The 18,681-nt window shown below is 58.1% G+C and overlaps 1 protein-coding gene across 1 annotated transcript; it reads right to left on the bottom strand.

Annotated features, from left to right (window-relative positions):
• Positions 1-237: 237 nt before the first annotated feature.
• Positions 238-16,452, bottom strand: LOC140399839 (uncharacterized). Its single transcript, XM_072489293.1, has 2 exons — positions 15,563-16,452; positions 238-1,254 (listed from the first exon to the last, which is right to left on the bottom strand). Exons 1-2 carry the CDS (start codon positions 15,599-15,601, stop codon positions 421-423), a joined length of 873 nt encoding a protein of 290 aa, XP_072345394.1. The 5' UTR covers positions 15,602-16,452; the 3' UTR covers positions 238-420.
• Positions 16,453-18,681: the final 2,229 nt, after the last annotated feature.

Genomic DNA, 18,681 nt, shown 5'->3' with positions numbered 1-18,681 from the left:
TCCCTCTCGTTCCGACCTCCCCTCCGCGACTCACTCTAGCCTCCCCCTCCCCCGCCCACCCTCCCTCCGCCCCCCCCCCCCGCGACTCACTCTAGCCTCCCCCTCCCACCCTCCCTCCGCCCCCCCGGGCGACACGCGCTGACCCCCCCCCCCCCCCCCCCCCCCCCCCCCCCATGGCACATTCCTCAGGCCGGGTCACCAGCTGGACGGAAAGCAAAATTCCAAAGAAACACAAAGGAAGAAACACGACTCTCCTCACCTTTAATCACACGGGGAGCCTCGCTACAAATAATTAACAACATTTTTAAGTTAAGAAACTAACGACCCAACTAAAATAATTAATATCTACCCTACAGCCACAGTCTAATAACAATCCGGAGTGTGGTGGAGTCTCTGTGCCCAGTGCCCACCCGCCAACACTCAGGTGCTCCTGGTCGAGATCCGGCTGAAGACGGGGAGACGCTTCCCGGATTCCAGGCTCGACGGGGGCTCCCCGTGGCGTTCCCCCACCTCCTCACCGTGACTCCGGAGGTCGGGCGGGCAGTCTAGGGCTGTGGGGGACTGGCGTTCGGAGGAGAGGGACGATTCGGTGGGCGAGACGGGCTCAGAGTCCTCCAGCTCCCGCAGCTTCAGTGCCAATGGCACCAGGAGTTCGGCGATGCCGCGGTTCGAGACGTAGCCGCCGCCGCCGTTGTTGTTGTGGCAGCGGGGGGAGGGGCTCCCGGGGCAACGCTCGGGGGTCTCGGAGGTGGAGGAGGAGGAGACCCCGTCGGAGGCTGGCGAATGAGCCCGGGCCTGGGCGGGAGGGTGCCAGGAGCCGATGCCCCCGCCGAGCTGCCTGCAGTGCGACCTGCGGGAGGAATTGTCAATCTGCGGGGGCGGAATACGCCGCTCTCCCTCCTCGTGGATGAAGTGGCATCGGCTCTCGTAGGGGCAGAAGCCCAGCGTGTGGAAGGTGCGGCAGTATTCCGTCTTGTACTTGGGGTGGCGAGGCAGGAGTCGCAGCTCATGCAGGCCATGGGCGAACTGGCAGCGGTCCCCGTACTTGCAGCCTCCCGACTCGGCAAAGCGACGGCACAGCTCCGTCTTGTAGAGGTGCGGGTAGGTGCGGAACCCAGAGGCCGCCGCACCCATCACCTGGAACTGCGGGCACAGGGTGGCCGCCAAAGAGAACTCCTGGGGGGAACATGAGCTCTGGTGGAAGGCGGGATCCCACTGAGGAAAGCACAGGAGCAGGTTGTCGGCTGGATACGTCTGGAGGAGAAACGGAGAGGGGAGGTGGGCGGAAAAAGAGAGAGCGGTTAGCAGCCGGCACATCAATCAGACATTAAAGAGCACAGGGGGTCCGGCTAGCCCATCACATCTCAAACTGACAGCAACCTGTCCTCGGTGTCAAACTAACTCCAGCCCCGCCTGTCACAGACAACATGAAGTCCCGCTTTGCACCCCCCACTCCTGTGGTAGCAGCAACCAGCTTGGAAGGGAGAAGAGTGGGTCAAAGACTAGTATTTTAAACTTAAATAAGGGCAACGATGTGAGCGGGAAAGCGGAGCTCACTGGGGACAGATTGATGGCGCATAATTAAAGGGATATTTCGGAACGCTCAGAATAAGTCTATTCCTCCTGGAGCTCTCGTCCGTGGTTAATTAGAGCAGTTAAGGAAAGCGTCACACTCACGGTAAAACCGTATAACTGAGCCAGACCAAGTGGCAGGTCAGAGGATTCCCTTCATTGGCCGGGGCATTGAGTATAAGAATTGGCAAGTCATGTTGCAGCTGTATAGAACCTTAGTTAGGCCACACTTGGAGTATAGTGTTCAATTCTGGTCGCCACACTACCAGAAGGATGTGGAGGCTTTAGAGAGGGTGCAGAAGAGATTTACCAGGATGTTGCCTGGTATGGAGGGCATTAGCAATGAGGAGAGGTTGAATAAACTCGGTTTGTTCTCACTGGAATGACGGAGGTTGAGGGGCGACCTGACAGAGGTCTACAAAATTATGAGGGGCATAGACAGAGTGGATAGTCAGAGGCTTTTTCCCAGGGTAGAGGGGTCAATTTCTAGAGGGTAAAGGTTTAAGGTGAGAGGGGCAAGGTTTAGAGTAAATGTACGAGGCAAGTTTTTTTTACACAGGGTAGTGGGTGCCTGGAACTCGCTACCGGAGGAGGTGGTGGAAGCAGGGACGATAGGGACATTTAAGGGGCATCTTGATAAATCCATGAATAGGATGGGAATAGAGGGATACGGACCCAGGAAGTGGAGAAGATTGTAGTTTAGTCGGGCAGCATGGTCGGCACGGGCTTGGAGGGCCGAAGGGCCTGTTCCTGTGCTGTACTCTTCTTTGTTCCTTGTTCTTTGTAAAGAACAGATTGGCAGCACGGTGGCGCAGTGGTTAGCACTGCTGCCTCACGGCGCCGAGGTCCCAGGTTCGATCCCAGCTCTGGGTCACTGTCCGTGTGGAGTTTGCACATTCTCCCCGTGTCTGCGAGGGTTTCACCCCCACAGCCCAAAGATGTGCGGGGCAGGTGGATTGGCCGCGCTAAATTGCCCCTTAATTGAGAAAAATTAATTGGGTACTCCAAATTTACTTTTAAAAAAAAGAACAGAAGGGAAGAATGGTTAATCAGGAGAAAGGAATTAGATGACGCGAGGAAGCTCGGGAGGAATGGAAATACAGAGAGCACGGGTTTAGTGAGGTGGATGACGGTTCTGTGGACAGGAAGAATGGCGGCTTCATCGTCAATAATAAACACGCTTTGGTCTTCACGATAGAAGATAGCAGAAACATTCCAGTAAGGGCCGCAAGTCAGGGAGGGGGAACCATGGTGAAATTCCAATCACTGGAGAAGGAACACGGAGCAAACGGAACTCGGGCTGACAGATCCCTGGGTCCGGAGGACTCCATCGTAGGCTCTGAAAAGAGGTGGCTGAGGGAGCAGATGTGTTGGTGTTAATTTTACAAAATTTGATGGGAGTCTGGTCAGGTCCCATCAGACTGGAAGGGAGCAAATATAATCTCCTCTGTCAGAGGGTCAGGACTAAGGGAGTGCCGCACTGTCAGAGGGTCAGTACTGAGGGAGTGCTGCACTGTCAGAGGGTCAGTACTGAGGGAGTGCCGCACTGTCAGAGGGTCAGTACTGAGGGAGTGCCGCACTGTCAGAGGGTCAGTACTGAGGGAGTGCCGCACTGTCAGAGGGTCAGTACTGAGGGAGTGCCGCACTGTCAGAGGGTCAGTACTGAGGGAGTGCCGCACTGTCAGAGGGTCAGGACTGAGGGAGCACCGTACTGTCAGAGGGTCAGTACTGAGGGAGTGCCGCACTGTCAGAGGGTCAGTACTGAGGGAGTGCCGCACTGTCAGAGGGTCAGTACTGAGGGAGTGCTGCACTGTCAGAGGGTCAGTACTGAGGGAGTGCCGCACTGTCAGAGGGTCAGTACTGAGGGAGTGCCGCACTGTCAGAGGGTCAGTACTGAGGGAGTGCTGCACTGTCAGAGGGTCAGTACTGAGGGAGTGCCGCACTGTCAGAGGGTCAGTACTGAGGGAGCGCCGCACTGTCAGAGGGTCGTTACTGAGGGAGCGCTGCACTGTCAGAGGATCAGTACTGAGGGAGCGCTGCACTGTCAGAGGGTCAGTACTGAGGGAGCGCCGCACTGTCAGAGGGTCAGTACTGAGGGAGTGCCGCACTGTCAGAGGGTCACTACTGAGGGAGAGCTGCACTGTCAGAGGGTCAGTACTGAGGGAGTGCCGCACTGTCAGAGGGTCAGTACTGAGGGAGTGCCGCACTGTCAGAGGGTCAGTACTGAGGGAGTGCCGCACTGTCAGAGGGTCAGTGCTGAGGGAGTGCCGCACTGTCAGAGGGTCAGTACTGAGGGAGTGCGCACTGTCAGAGGGTCAGTACTGAGGGAGTGCCGCACTGTCAGAGGGTCAGTACTGAGGCAGTAGTGCACTGTCAGAGGGTCAGTACTGAGGGAGCGCTGCACTGTCAGAGGGTCAGTACTGAGGGAGTGCCGCACTGTCAGAGGGTCAGTACTGAGGGAGCGCTGCACTGTCAGAGGGTCAGTACTGAGGGAGTGCCGCACTGTCAGTGGGTCAGTACTGAGGCAGTACTGCACTGTCAGAGGGTCAGTACTGGGCAGTACTGCACTGTCAGAGGGTCAGTAGTGAGGGAGCACCGCACTGTCAGAGGGTCAGTACTGAGGGAGCGCCGCACTGTCAGAGGGTCAGTAGTGAGAGAGTGCCGCACTGTCAGAGGGTCAGTGCTGAGGGAGTGCCGCACTGTCAGAGGGACAGTACTGAGGGAGTGCTGCACTGTCAGAGGGTCAGTCCTGAGGCAGTACTGCACTGTCAGAGGGTCAGTACTGAGGGAGCACCGCACTGTCAGAGGGTCAGTGCTGAGGGAGTGCCGCACTGTCAGAGGGTCAGTACTGAGGGAGTGCTGCACTGTCAGAGGGTCAGTAGTGAGGGAGCGCCGCACTGTCAGAGGGTCAGTACTGAGGGAGCGCTGCACTGTCAGAGGGTCAGTGCTGAGGGAGTGCCGCACTGTCAGAGGGTCAGTACTGAGGGAGTGCCGCACTGTCAGAGGGTCAGTACTGAGGGAGTGCTGCACTGTCAGAGGGTCAGTAGTGAGGGAGCGCCGCACTGTCAGAGGGTCAGTACTGAGGGAGTGCTGCACTGTCAGAGGGTCAGTACTGAGGGAGTGCCGCACTGTCAGAGGGTCAGTACTGAGGGAGTGCTGCACTGTCAGAGGGTCAGTAGTGAGGGAGCGCCGCACTGTCAGAGGGTCAGTACTGAGGGAGTGCCGCACTGCCAGAGGGTCAGTATTGAGGGAGTGCCGCACTGCCAGAGGGTCAGTACTGAGGGAGTGCCGCACTGTCAGAGGGTCAGTACTGAGGGAGTGCCGCACTGTCAGAGGGTCAGGGCTGAGGGAGTGCTGCACTGTCAGAGGGTCAGTACTGAGGGAGTGCCGCACTGTCAGAGGGTCAGTACTGAGGGAGTCGCACTGTCAGAGGGTCAGTACAGAGGGAGTGCTGCACTGTCAGAGGGTCAGTACTGAGGGAGCGCCGCACTGTCAGAGGGTCAGTACTGAGGGAGCGCCGCACTGTCAGAGGGTCAGTACTGAGGGAGCGCCGCACTGTCAGAGGGTCAGTACTGACGGAGTGCTGCACTGTCAGAGGGTCAGTACTGAGGGAGTGCTGCACTGTCAGAGGGTCAGTACTGAGGGAGAGCTGCACTGTCAGAGGGTCAGTACTGAGGGAGCACCGCACTGTCAGAGGGTCAGTGCTGAGGGAGTGCCGCACTGTCAGAGGGTCAGTACTGAGGGAGTGCCGCACTGTCAGAGGGCCAGTACTGAGGGAGTGCAGCACTGTCAGAGGGTCAGTACTGAGGGAGTTCTGCACTGTCAGAGCCTCAGTACTGAGGGAGTGCTGCACTGTCGGAGGGTCAGTACTGAGGGAGTGCTGCACTGTCGGAGGGTCAGTACTGAGGGAGTGCTGCACTGTCGGAGGGTCAGTACTGAGGGAGTGCCGCACTGTCAGAGGGTCAGTGCTGAGGGAATGCTGCACTGTCAGAGGGTCAGTACTGAGGGATTGCTGCATTGTCAGAGGGTCAGTGCTGAAGGAGTGCCGCACTGTCAGAGGGTCAGTACTGAGGGAGTGCTGCACTGTCAGAGGGTCAGTACTGAGGGAGTGCTGCACTGTTGGAGAGTCAGTACTGAGGGAGTGCCGCACTGTCAGAGGGTCAGTACTGAGGGAGTGCCGCACTGTCAGAGGGTCAGTACTGAGGGAGTTCTGCACTGTCTGAGGGTCAGTACTGAGGGAGTGCCGCACTGTCAGAGGGTCAGTACTGAGGGAGTCGCACTGTCAGAGGGTCAGTAGAGGGAGTGCTGCACTGTCAGAGGGTCAGTACTGAGGGTGCGCCGCACTGTCAGAGGGTCAGTACTGAGGGAGTGCCGCACTGTCAGAGGGTCAGTACTGAGGGAGCGCCGCACTGTCAGAGGGTCAGTACTGAGGGAGCGCCGCACTGTCAGAGGGTCAGTACTGAGGGAGCGCCGCACTGTCAGAGGGTCAGTACTGACGGAGTGCTGCACTGTCAAAGGGTCAATACTGAGGGAGTGCTGCACTGTCAGAGGGTCAGTACTGAGGGAGTGCTGCACTGTCAGAGGGTCAGTACTGAGGGAGTGCTGCACTGTCAGAGGGTCAGTACTGAGGGAGAGCTGCACTGTCAGAGGGTCAGTACTGAGGGAGCACCGCACTGTCAGAGGGTCAGTGCTGAGGGAGTGCCACACTGTCAGAGGGTCAGTGCTGAGGGAGTGCCGCACTGTCAGAGGGCCAGTACTGAGGGAGTGCAGCACTGTCAGAGGGTCAGTACTGAGGGAGTGCCGCATTGTCAGAGGGTCAGCACTGAGGGAGCTCTGCACTGTCAGAGCCTCAGTACTGAGGGAGTGCTGCACTGTCGGAGGGTCAGTACTGAGGGAGTGCTGCACTGTCGGAGGGTCAGTACTGAGGGAGTGCCGCACTGTCAGAGGGTCAGTGCTGAGGGAGTGCTGCACTATCAGAGGGTCAGTGCTGAGGGAGTGCTGCACTATCAGAGGGTCAGTACTGAGGGAGTGCTGCATTGTCAGAGGGTCAGTGCTGAGGGAGTGCCGCACTGTCAGAGGGTCAGTACTGAGGGAGTTCTGCACTGTCTGAGGGTCAGTACTGAGGGAGTGCTGCATTGTTGGAGAGTCAGTACTGAGGGAGTGCCGCACTGTCAGAGGGTCCGTATTGAGGGAGTGCTGCACTGTCAGAGGGTCAGTACTGAGGGAGTGCCGCACTGTCAGAGGGTCAGTACTGAGGGAGTGCCGCACTGTCAGAGGGTCAGTACTGAGGGAGTGCCGCACTGTCAGAGGGTCAGTACTGAGGGAGTGCCGCACTGTCAGAGGGTCAGTACTGAGGGAGTGCCGCACTGTCAGAGGGTCAGTACTGAGGGAGTGCCGCACTGTCAGAGGGTCAGTACTGAGGGAGTGCCGCACTGTCAGAGGGTCAGTACTGAGGGAGTGCTGCACTGTCAGAGGGTCAGTACTGAGGGAGCGCCGCACTGTCAGAGGGTCAGTACTGAGGGAGTGCCGCACTGTCAGAGGGTCAGTACTGAGGGAGCGCCGCACTGTCAGAGGGTCAGTACTGAGGGAGCGCCGCACTGTCAGAGGGTCAGTACTGAGGCAGTACTGCACTGTCAGAGGGTCAGTACTGAGAGAGTGCCGCACTGTCAGAGGGTCAGTGCTGAGGGAGTGCCGCACTGTCAGAGGGTCAGTACTGAGGGAATGCTGCACTGTCAGAGGGTCAGCACTGAGGGAGTGCTGCACTGTCAGAGGGTCAGTACTGAGGGAGTGCCGCACTGTCAGAGGGTCAGTACTGAGGGAGTGCCGCACTGTCAGAGGGTCAGTATTGAGGGAGTGCCGCACTGTCAGAGGGTCAGTACTGAGGGAGTGCCGCACTGCCAGAGGGTCAGTACTGACGGAGTGCCGCACTGCCAGAGGGTCAGTACTGAGGGAGTGCCGCACTGCCAGAGGGACAGTACTGACGGAGTGCCGCACTGCCAGAGGGTCAGTACTGACGGAGTGCCGCACTGCCAGAGGGTCAGTTTTGACGGAGTACCGCACTGTCAGAGAGTCAGTACTGAGGGATTGCTGCACTGTCAGAGGGTCAGTACTGAGGGAGTTCTGAACTGTCTGAGGGTCAGTACTGAGGGAGTGCCGCACTGTCAGAGGGTCAGTACTGAGGGAGCGCCGCACTGTCAGAGGGTCAGTACTGAGGGAGTGCCGCACTGTCAGAGGGTCAGTACTGAGGGAGTGCTGCACTGTCAGAGGGTCAGTACTGAGGGAGTGCCGCACTGTCAGAGGGTCAGTACTGAGGAAGTGCCGCACTGTCAGAGGGTCAGTACTGAGGGAGTGCCGCACTGTCAGACGGTCAGTACTGAGGGCGTGCTGCACTGTCAGAGGGTCAGTGCTGAGGGAGTGCCGCACTGTCAGAGGGTCAGTACTGAGGGCGTGCTGCACTGTCAGAGGGTCAGTACTGAGGGAGTGCCGCACTGTCAGAGGGTCAGTACTGAGGGAGTGCCGCACTGTCAGAGGGTCAGTACTGAGGGAGTGCTGCACTGTCAGAGGGTCAGTACTGAGGGAGTGCCGCACTGTCAGAGGGTCAGTACTGAGGGAGTGCCGCACTGTCAGAGGGTCAGTACTGAGGGAGTGCCGCACTGTCAGAGGGTCAGTACTGAGGGAGCGCCGCACTGTCAGAGGGTCAGTACTGAGGGAGCGCCGCACTGTCAGAGGGTCAGTACTGAGGGAGTGCTGCACTGTCAGAGGGTCAGTATTGAGGGAGTGCCGCACTGTCAGAGGGTCAGTACTGAGGGAGTGCCGCACTGTCAGAGGGTCAGTACTGAGGGAGTGCCGCACTGTCAGAGGGTCAGTACTGAGGGAGCGCCGCACTGTCAGAGGGTCAGTGCTGAGGGAGTGCCGCACTGTCAGAGGGTCAGTACTGAGGGAGCGCTGCACTGTCAGAGGGTCAGTACTGAGGGAGTGCCGCACTGTCAGAGGGTCAGTACTGAGGGAGTGCCGCACTGTCAGAGGGTCAGTGCTGAGGGAGTGCTGCACTGTCAGAGGGTCAGTGCTGAGGGAGTGCCGCACTGTCAGAGGGTCAGTACTGAGGGAGTGCCGCACTGTCAGAGGGTCAGTACTGAGGGAGTGCCGCACTGTCAGAGGGTCAGTACGGAGGGAGTGCCGCACTGTCAGAGGGTCAGTGCTGAGGGAGTGCCGCACTGTCAGAGGGTCAGTGCTGAGGGAGTGCTGCACTGTGGGAGCTGCCGTCTTTCATTAAACATTAAACCGAGGCTCCGTCGCCTGTCTCGGGTGGGGGTAAATGATCCCACGGCCACTATTGTTCTGGGGCCAATATGTATCCCTCTACCGACATCACTAAAAGATGACCTGGGTGGTTATCACATTGTTGCGTGTGAAATTGGCTGCTGTTTCTCACAATGTTCGATTAATCATTATGGACATTGCACAACATTCACTCCCCAAACTCTCAGTCCCGTCTCTACCCCTTTTAACCCCTCCGCCCCATCCCCCTCCCCCACAACGGACAGCTCCCCAAACAAACATTGTTGTGACCAACCCCCCCGCCTCCAACGATCGCCACCGACCTCCGGCCTGTCCTCCACCCCCACTATCTTGGATAACACCCCAAACTCCGCCTCCCCGTCTCACTCCAGCTTCTCTCAGCTCGAGAACACGTGCGCGTGAATCGCCGGCCTCCACCCACACTTCTCGCACGCAACGCCCACCCCTTGGAATCACCACTCATCTTCGCCCGGGTCATATGCGGCACACGGGTGGCGGAGTGGTTAGCACTGCTGCCTCACGGCGCCGAGGTCCCGGGTTCGATCCCGGCTCTGGGTCACTGTCCGTGTGGAGTTTGCACATTCTCCCCATGTCTGCGTGGGTCTCACCCCCACAGCCCAAAGAAGTGGACAAACTCACATTTATCACCATTATACTGCATCTGCCGTGCGTTTGCCCACTCACTCAGCCTGTCCAAATCCCGCCGAAGCATCTCTGTATCCTCCTCACAGCTCACCCTCCCACCCAACTTTGTATCATCTGCAGATTTGGAGATAATACTTTTAGTTCCCTCGTCTAAATCATTAATATATAATGTGAACTGTTGGGGTCCCACCACAGATCCCTGCGGTGCCCCACTAGTCACTGCCTGCCACGCAATTTATTCCAACTTTTTGCTTCCTGTCTGCTAACCAGCTTTCTATCCATCTCAAGACACTAGCCACAATCCCATGTGCTTAAACTTTACATATTAATCTGCTACACGAGACCTTGTCGAAAGCCTTCTGAAAGTCTAAATAAACCACATCCACCGGTTCCCCCTGGTCAACTCGACTCGTCACATCTTCAAAGAATTCCAGTATCGAATCGGGAGCAGATCCATTGGGATTGTGCACGCCTCTCTATCAAGTCTCCTCTCATCCGCCCTCTCTCCGAGGGAAACAATCCCAGCTTTTCCCATTTATCTTCACCACTGACGTTCCTCATCCCAGCAGCGCATTCTGGTCAATCTTTCCCGCAGCCTCGCTAAGGTGTGGAGTCTGGAGCTCAACGCACTCCCCCAGCTGAAATACTGACTTGTACAAGTACAGCAGAACCTCCTTGATCCGGTACTGTGTGCTCAGAGTAATAAAGCTCACTACAGGCGTGTTTTATCAACCAATCTCTCACCCTTGTCCCGCCACCTTCACTTATTGATACACATGCACACCCAGGTCCCCCTGCTCCTCCACCCTCTGTTGTATATTGTCTCTCCGTGTCCCTCCCACCAAAATAACTCCCATCACATTCCTCGGCATTAAACTTCATCCGCCGCCTGCCTGCCCACCCCAACAACTTGAAATTCAGATATTTATGTATTTCTTTCACTTTCCTAAAGGGTGATATTAGAGCAGCAAACAGCGAAACACAGACTCAGACCTGCAGCAGATTTAACCTTCCACCCATCAGGAAACACAATGACGGGCTCAGCAACGAGGGAGGAAAATACACAACTCAATATCGGGGATCGAGGGGGCGCTTGGGGATCGAGGGGGCGCTTGGGGATCGAGGGGGCGCTTGGGGATCGAGGGGGCGCTTGGGGATCGAGGGGGCGCTTGGGGATCGAGGGGGCGCTTGGGGATCGAGGGGGCGCTTGGGGATCGAGGGGGCGCTTGGGGATCGAGGGGGCGCTTGGGGATCGAGGGGGCGCTTGGGGATCGAGGGGGCGCTTGGGAGGCTGCGAGGTGGAGTGTGGAGCGTATTTGCGGTGGGGGGGGGTGGAGGGTATTTGTGGTGAGGGTGTGAGGGGGAGTGTGGAGGGTATTTCGGTGAGGATGTGAAGGGGAGTGTGGAGGGTATTTGTGGTGAGGGTGAGAGGGGAAGTGTGGAGGGTATTTGTGGTGAGTGGGAGTGTGGAGGGTATTTGTGGAGAGGGAGTGTGGAGGGTATTTGTGGTGAGGGAGTGAGGGGGAGTGTGGAGGGTATTTGTGGTGAGGGTCCGAGGGGTTTTAGTGGAGAGGGTGTGAGGGGGGGCGTGGAGGGTATTTATGGTGAGGGTGTGAGGGGGAGCGTGGAGGGTATTTGTGGTGAGGGTGAGAGGGGGAGCGTGGAGGGTATTTGTGGTGAGGGTGAGAGGGGAAGTGTGGAGGGTATGTGGTGAGGGGGAGTGTGGAGGGTATTTGTGGTGAGGGGGAGTGTGGAGGGTATTTGTGGTGAGGGAGTGAGGGGGAGTGTGGAGGGTATTTGTGGTGAGGGAGTGAGGGGGAGTGTGGAGGGTATTTGTGGTGAGGGAGTGAGGGGGAGTGTGGAGGGTATTTGTGGTGAGGGTCCGAGGGGTTTTAGTGGAGAGGGTGTGAGGGGGGGCGTGGAGGGTATTTATGGTGAGGGTGTGAGGGGGAGCGTAGAGGGTATTTGTGGTGAGGGTGAGTGTGGAGGGTATTTGTGGTGAGGGGGACTGTGGAGGGTTTTAGTGGAGAGGGTGTGAGGGGGAGCGTGGAGGGTATTTGTGGTGAGGGTGTGGTGTGTGGGGCATGTGGAGGGTATTTGTGGTGAGGATATTTGTGGCGAGGGTGTGAGGGGGAGTGTGGAGGGTGTTTGTGGTGAGTGTATGGTGGGGGTGGAAGGTATTTGTGGTGAGGGTGCGAGGGGGAGTGTGGAGCGTATTTTCGGTGAGGGGGAGCGTGGAGGGTATTTGTGGTGAGGGTGTGGGGGGGGGAAAAGAGTATGGAGGGTATTTGTGGTGAGGGTGTGGGGGGGGAAAGAGTATGGAGGGTATTTGTGGTGAGGGTGCGAGGGGAATTGTGGAGGTTATTTGTGGCAAGGGGGAGTGTGGAGGGTACTTGTGGTGAGGGTGTGAGGGGGAGTGCGGAGGGTATTTGTGGTGAGGGTGTGAGGGGGAGTGTGGAGGTTATTTGTGGCGAGGGGGAGTGTGGAGGGTATTTGTGGTGAGGGTGTGAGGGGGAGTGTGGAGGCTATTTGTGGCGAGGGGGAGTGTGGAGGGTATGTGGTGAGGGTGTGAGGGGGAGTGCGAAGGGTCTGTGGTGAGGATGTTAAGGGGAGTGTGGAGGGTATTTGTGGTTAGCGTGCGAGGGGGAGTGTGGAGGGTATTTGTGGCGAGGGTGTGAGGGGGAGTGTGGATGGTATTTGTGGTGAGGGGGAATGTGGAGGGTATATGTGGTGAGGGTGTGAGGGGGAGTGTGGAGATATTCGTGGTGAGGGTGTGTGGAGGGTATATGTGGAGAGGGAGCAAGGGGGTGTGTGGAGGGCATTTGTGGTGAGGGTGTGAGGGGGAGTGTGGAGGGCATTTGTGGTGAGGGTGTGAGGGAGAGTATGGAGGGTGTTTGTGGTGAGTGTATGAGAGGGGTGTGGAAGGTCTTTGTGGTGAGGCTGCGAGGGGGAGTGTGGAGCGTATTTGCGGTGAGGGGGGAGTGTGGAGGATATTTGTGGTGAGGGTGTGAGGGGGAGTGTGGAGGTTATTTGCTGTGAGGGAGAGTGTGGAGGGTATTTGTGGTGAGGGAGAGTATTTGTGGTGAGGGGGGAGTGTGGAGGGTATGTGTGGTGAGGGGGAGTGTGGAGGGTATTTGTGGTGAGGATATCTATGGTGAGGGTGCGAGGGGGAGTGTGGGGCGTATTTGCGGTGAGGGCGAGTGCGGAGGGTATTTGTGGTGAGGGTGAGGGTGAGTGTGGAGGGTATTTGTGGTGAGGGGGGAGTGTGGAGGGTATTTGTGGTGAGGGGGGAGTGTGGAGGGTATTTGTGGTGAGGGGGGAGTGTGGAGGGTATTTGTGGTGAGGGGGAGTGTGGAGGGTATTTGTGGTGAGGATATCTATGGTGAGGGTGCGAGGGGGAGTGTGGGGCGTATTTGCGGTGAGGGCGAGTGCGGAGGGTATTTGTGGTGAGGGTGTGAGGGGGAGTGTGGATGGTATTTGTGGTGAGGGTGTGAGGGAAATTGTGGAGGGTATGTGTGGTGAGCGGGAGTGTGGAGGATATTTGTGGTGAGGGTGTGAGGGTGAGTGTGCAGGTTATTTGTGGTGAGGGGGAAATGTTGAGGGTATTTGTGGTGAGGGTGTGGGGGGAGTGTGGAGTTATTTGTGGTGAGGATGTTAAGGGGAGTGCGGAGGGTATTTGTGGTGAGGGTGTGTGGGGTTTGTGGAGGGTATTTGTGGCGAGGGGGTCAGGGGGAGTGTGGAGGGTATTTGTGGTGAGGGCGAGTGTGGAGGGTATTTGTGGTGATGGTGTGAGGGGGAGTGTGGAGGGTATTTGCAGTGAGGGTGAGGGTGAGTGTGGAGGTTATTTGTGGTGAGGGGAGAGTGTGGAGGGTATTTGTGGTGAGGGTGCGACGGGGAGTGTGGAGGGTATTTGTGGCAAGGGGGAGTGTGGAGGGTACTTGTGGTGAGGATGCGAGGGGGTGTGTGGAGGATATTTGTGGTGAGGGTGCGAGGGGGAGTGTGGAGGGATTTTGTGGCGAGGGTGCGAGGGGGAGTGTGGAGGGTATTTGTGGGTAGGGTGCAAGGGGGAGTGTGGAGGGTATTTGTGGGGAGTGTGCGAGGGGGAGTGTGGAGGATATTTGTGGGGAGGGTGCAAGGGGGAGTGTGGAGGGTATTTGTGGTGAAGGTGCAAGGGGGAGTGTGGAGGGTATTTGTGGGGAGGGTGCGAGGGGGAGTGTGGAGGGTATTTGTGGTGAGGGTGCGAGGCGGAGTGTGGAGGGTACTTGTGGGGAGGGTGCAAGGGGGAGTGTGGAGGGTATTTGTGGTGAGGGTGCGTGGGGGAGTGTGGAGGGTATTTGTGGTGAGGGTGCAAGGGGGTGTGTGGAGGGTATTTGTGGGGAGGGTGCGTGGGGGAGTGTGGAGGGTATTTGTGGTGAGGGTGCGAGGGGGAGTGTAGAGGGTATTTGTGGGGAGGGTGCAAGGGGGAGTGTGGAGGGTATTTGTGGTGAGGGTGCGAGGGGGAGTGTAGAGGGTATTTGTGGGGAGGGTGCAAGGGGGAGTGTGGAGGGTATTTGTGGTGAGGGTGCGAGGGGGAGTGTGGAGGATATTTGTGGGGAGGGTGCAAGGGGGAGTGTGGAGGGTATTTGTGGTGAAGGTGCAAGGGGGAGTGTGGAGGGTATTTGTGGGGAGGGTGCAAGGGGGAGTGTGGAGGGTATTTGTGGTGAGGGTGCGTGGGGGACTGTTGAGGGTATTTGTGGTGAGGTGCGTGGGGGACTGTTGAGGTATTTGTGGTGAAGGTGCGAGGGGGAGTGTGGAGGGTATTTGTGGTGAGGGGGAGTGTGGAGGGTATTTGTGGTGAGGGTGCGTGGGGGACTGTTGAGGGTATTTGTGGTGAAGGTGCGAGGGGGAGTGTGGAGGGTATTTGTTGTGGTGAGGGTGCGTGGGGGACTGTTGAGGGTATTTGTGGTGAAGGTGCGAGGGGGAGTGTGGAGGGTATTTGTGATGAGGGTGCGAGGGGGAGTGTGGTGGGTATTTGTGGTGAGGGTGCGAGGGGGAGTGTGGAGGGTATTTGTGGTGAAGGTGCGAGGGGGAGTGTATTTGTGGTGAGGGTGCGAGGGGGAGTGTGGAGGGTATGTGGTGAGGTGCATGGGGGACTGTTGAGGGTATGTGGTGAGGTGCTGGGGGACTGTTGAGGGTATTTGTGGTGAGGGGGGAGTGTGGAGGGTATTTGTGGTGAGGGTGCATGGGGGACTGTTGAGGGTATTTGTGGTGAGGGTGCGTGGGGGACTGTTGAGGGTATTTGTGGTGAGGGGGGAGTGTGGAGGGTATTTGTGGTGAAGGTGCGAGGGGGACTGTTGAGGGTATTTGTGGTGAAGGTGCGAGGGGGAGTGTGGAGGGTATTTGTGGTGAGGGTGCGAGGGGGAGTGTGGAGGGTATTTGTGGTGAGGGGGGAGTGTGGAGGGTATTTGTGGCGAGGGTGCGTGATGGACTGTTGAGGGTATTTGTGGTGAAGGTGCGAGGGGGACTGTTGAGGGAATTTGTGGTGAAGGTGCGAGGGGGAGTGTGGAGGGTATTTGTGGTGAGGGTGCGAGGGGGAGTGTGGAGGGTATTTGTGGTGAGGGAGAGTGTGGAGGGTATGTGTGGTGAGGGTGCGTGGGGGACTGTTGAGGCTATTTGTGGTGAAGGTGCGAGGGGGACTGTTGAGGCTATTTGTGGTGAAGGTGCGAGGGGGAGTGTGGAGGGTATTTGTGGTGAGGGTGCGAGGGGAAGTGTGGAGGGTATTTGTGGTGAAGGTGCGAGGGGGAGTGTGGAGGGTATTTGTGGTGAAGGTGCGAGGGGGAGTGTGGAGGGTATTTGTGGTGAGGGTGCGAGGGGGAGTGTGGAGGGTATTTGTGGTGAGGGTGCGAGGGGGAGTGGAGGGTATTTGTGGTGAAGGTGCGAGGGGGAGTGTGGAGGGTATTTGTGGTGAAGGTGCGAGGGGGAGTGTGGAGGGTATTTGTGGTGAGGGTGCGAGGGGGAGTGTGGAGGCTGTGCTGAGCCGCTGTGAGGGAGTATTTGGGGGGTTTACCTGCAGCAGAAGTTCCTCCAGTCGGGCGGCGCCGTTCATCCCGCCCGGGGCGGCCGCTCCCCGCCGCCGGCTCTCGGTCTCCGGCCCGCGGGGCTCCGTCAGAATCTCCGCTCCCGCCCGCCCCTCACATAGACAGCAGGGCGGGAGCGGGGCCTGCAGGGGGCGGGGCTGAGGGGCGGGGTCTGGGAGCGGGGGCGGGGTCTGGGAGAGGGGGCGGGGTCTGGGAGAGGGGGCGGGATCGGAGAAGGGCGGGGTCTGAAGGGGGCGGGTTGAGAGGGGTGGAGCCTTTGGAAAGGGGAGGGGCCTGGAAGAGGGGGCGGGGCTTGGGAGCGGTCGATGTCTGGGAGGGGACTCGTGTTGGGGGCGGGGACGTGGGGAGTCTGGGACAGGGGAGGGCGGGGCCTGGGTCGAGATGGGGCGGGGCTGAGAATGTGGGGGAGGGGAGAGGCGGGGTTTGGTCAGGGGGCGTGGCCGGAGCGAGGGGAGGGTCCTGGACGGGGAGGGCCGAGGTCGGTGTGGAGGAGAGATGGAAGGAAGGGGCGGGCCAGGTGAAGGGGTGGTGCCTAGAGGGGGAGGGGCCTGGATGGGGCGGTGTTTAGTCAGGGAGCCTGGCGCACCGAATTCAAGCGCGGCCAATCAGCGGCCGCGCCGCTGCGCACGCGTTCTGATGCCGCGGCGGGCTGGCCGCGCAGGCGCACTCGGTGCCGGAGGCGGGGCGACCGCGCAGGTGCACTCGGTGCCGGCAGGGGTGGGGGAGGGGTGGGAGGAAAGGGGCGGGGCCAGAGAGAAAGGAACTGGCAACAATGGGCAGCGCGGGTTCGGGGTGGAGTTCCCTCTTAAAGGGGCACTCACTGTCTGTCTGCCGCTCGCTCTTAAAGGGGCAGTGTCACCATGCTGCCACCTCCCTCCATAATCCCGCCTGCCTTTGACTGTCCGCCTCCGGCCTTGCCTCACTAGTATTTATAGCAACCGGGGGAATTAACTATTATTGCATCATTGCCCTAGCAACCAGCCCCCTCCCTTTACCTGTGCCCCCCCCCCCAATCACCAGCCCACCTTGGGTGGGGGAGGGCTCCCTTATTGTACAATAATGCAGCAACATGAAAAGGCCAGTTGTGTGGTGATGGTGCTAATCATATATTTGCTGTGGGGCTGTTGGTAAAATGGGCTCTCAAAGGGCCAGCACCGTTTTGCTGGCCTCCTGTGCTCCGCAGTTCTCCGCTGCGGCCCATCACCCGTCCTGCGGTACAATTGCCCACCTTTTGCCCCCCCCCCCCAATAGGGCGACGGATTTGCATTGGTTATTCGACCATTTGGGCATCACCAGCTAGCACCCAGCCCCCCCACAATCTTGTCCTCTCAGCACCTTTGGTAGCAGATGGGTGGGTGTGGCCTACAAGCACATTACTACACAGCCTTGAACCCATTCTGCAACTTGACCCCATCACCCCTCAGCGCTCCTCCAATTCCCGCCTCTTGCCTCTTCAGCACCCATTCCCGTTGCTCCAACGTTGGCCGCCGTGCCTTCAGCTGCCTGGGGAGCCCGGAGCTCTGCAATTCCCTCCCTAAACCCCTCCAACTCTCTCTCCTCCTTTAAGGCATCTCTTAAATTTTCACCTCTTTGACCCAACATTTACATAGAATTTACAGTGCAGAAGGAGGCCATTCGGCCCATCGAGTCTGCACCGGCTCTTGGACCGCCCTACCCAAGTCCACACCTCCACCCTATCCCCATAACCCAGTAACCCCACCCAGCACTAAGGGCAATTTTGGACACTAAGGGTAATTTAGCGTTGCCAATCCACCTAACCTGCACATCTTTGGAGTATGGGAGGAAACCGGAGCACCCGGAGGAAACGCACGCACACACGGGGAGAACGTGCAAACTCCGCACAGACAGTGACCAAGCGGGGAATCGAACCTGGGACCCTGGAGCTGTGAAGCAATTGTGCTAACCACTGTGCTACCGTGCTGCCCTCTGTGTCTGATTACAGACTGTGGAATGCCTGGGGAGGATTTTGCTACCCTTTTATGGGTGCTCTGCAAATGCAAGTTTTGTTGATGAGTTCTGACCTGTGAAGTAGCACGACATACATCCTTTAAACTTCGCCTCTCACCTCCGTCTCTCTCCTGGAAACCTGTATCACCTCCTCAGAAACCGCGTTAGGGAACTGGAGCTGGAGCTGGATGAACTTCGGATCATTCACGAGGCAGAGGTGGTCATTGATAGAAGCTTCAGGGATGTAGTTACTCCGAAGAATAAAGATATATGGGTGACGGTGAGTGGGGCTGGGAGGAAGCAGTCAGTGCAGGGATCCCCTGTGGTTGTTCCCCTTAGTAACAAGTATACCGCTTTGGATACTGTTGGGGGGGGTGGGGACTTACCAGGGGTAAGCCATGGGGTGCAGGTCTCTGGCACAGAGTCTGTCCCTGTTGCTCAGAAGGGAAGGGGGGAGAGGAGTAGAGCATTAGTCATTGGAGACTCCATAGTTCGGGGGATAGATTGGAGATTCTGTGGAAACGAAAGAGACTTGCGGTTGGTGTGTTGCCTCCCAGGTGCCAGGGTGCGTGATGTCTCGGATCGTGTTTTCGGGATCCTTAAGTGGGAGGGGAAGCAGCCCCAAGTACGGTAGCATTACAGATAGCACAATTGCTTCACAGCTCCAGGGTCCCGGGTTCGATTCCCGGCTTGGGTCACTGTCTGTGCGGAGTCTGCACATCCTCCCCGTGTGTGCGTGGGTTTCCTCCGGGTGCTCCGGTTTCCTCCCACAGTCCAAAGATGTGCAGGTTAGGTGGATTGGCCATGATAAATTGCCCTTAGTGTCCAAATTTCCCTTAGTGTTGGGTGAGGTTACTGGGTTATGGGGATAGAATGGAGGTGTGGACCTTGGCTAGGGTGCTCTTTCCAAGAACCGGTGCAGACTCAATGGGCCGAATGGCCTCCTTCTGCACTGTAAATTCTATGAAGTCGTGGTCTACATAGGTACCAACGACATACGTAGGAAAAGGGATAGGGATGTAAGGCAGGAATTCAGGGAGCTAGGGTGGAAACTCAGATCCAGGACAAACAGAGTTATTATCTCTGGGTTGTTACCCGTGCCACGTGTTAGCGAGACGAG

This window comes from Scyliorhinus torazame, chromosome 24 (assembly GCF_047496885.1).
Source record: "Scyliorhinus torazame isolate Kashiwa2021f chromosome 24, sScyTor2.1, whole genome shotgun sequence".
In the NCBI taxonomy this organism is placed as follows: domain Eukaryota; kingdom Metazoa; phylum Chordata; class Chondrichthyes; order Carcharhiniformes; family Scyliorhinidae; genus Scyliorhinus; species Scyliorhinus torazame.
This window is presented reverse-complemented; position numbering and strand designations above follow the sequence as displayed.

Excerpts from the sequence above, each read along its gene's own strand:
- LOC140399839 (XM_072489293.1), bottom strand. The coding sequence starts at position 15,601 with ATGAACGGCGCCGCCCGACTGGAGGAACTTCTGCTGCAG. Across the intron at positions 1,255-15,562 it reads TGGAGGAACTTCTGCTGCAG|ACGTATCCAGCCGACAACCT; the intron begins GTAAACCCCCCA and ends TTTCTCCTCCAG.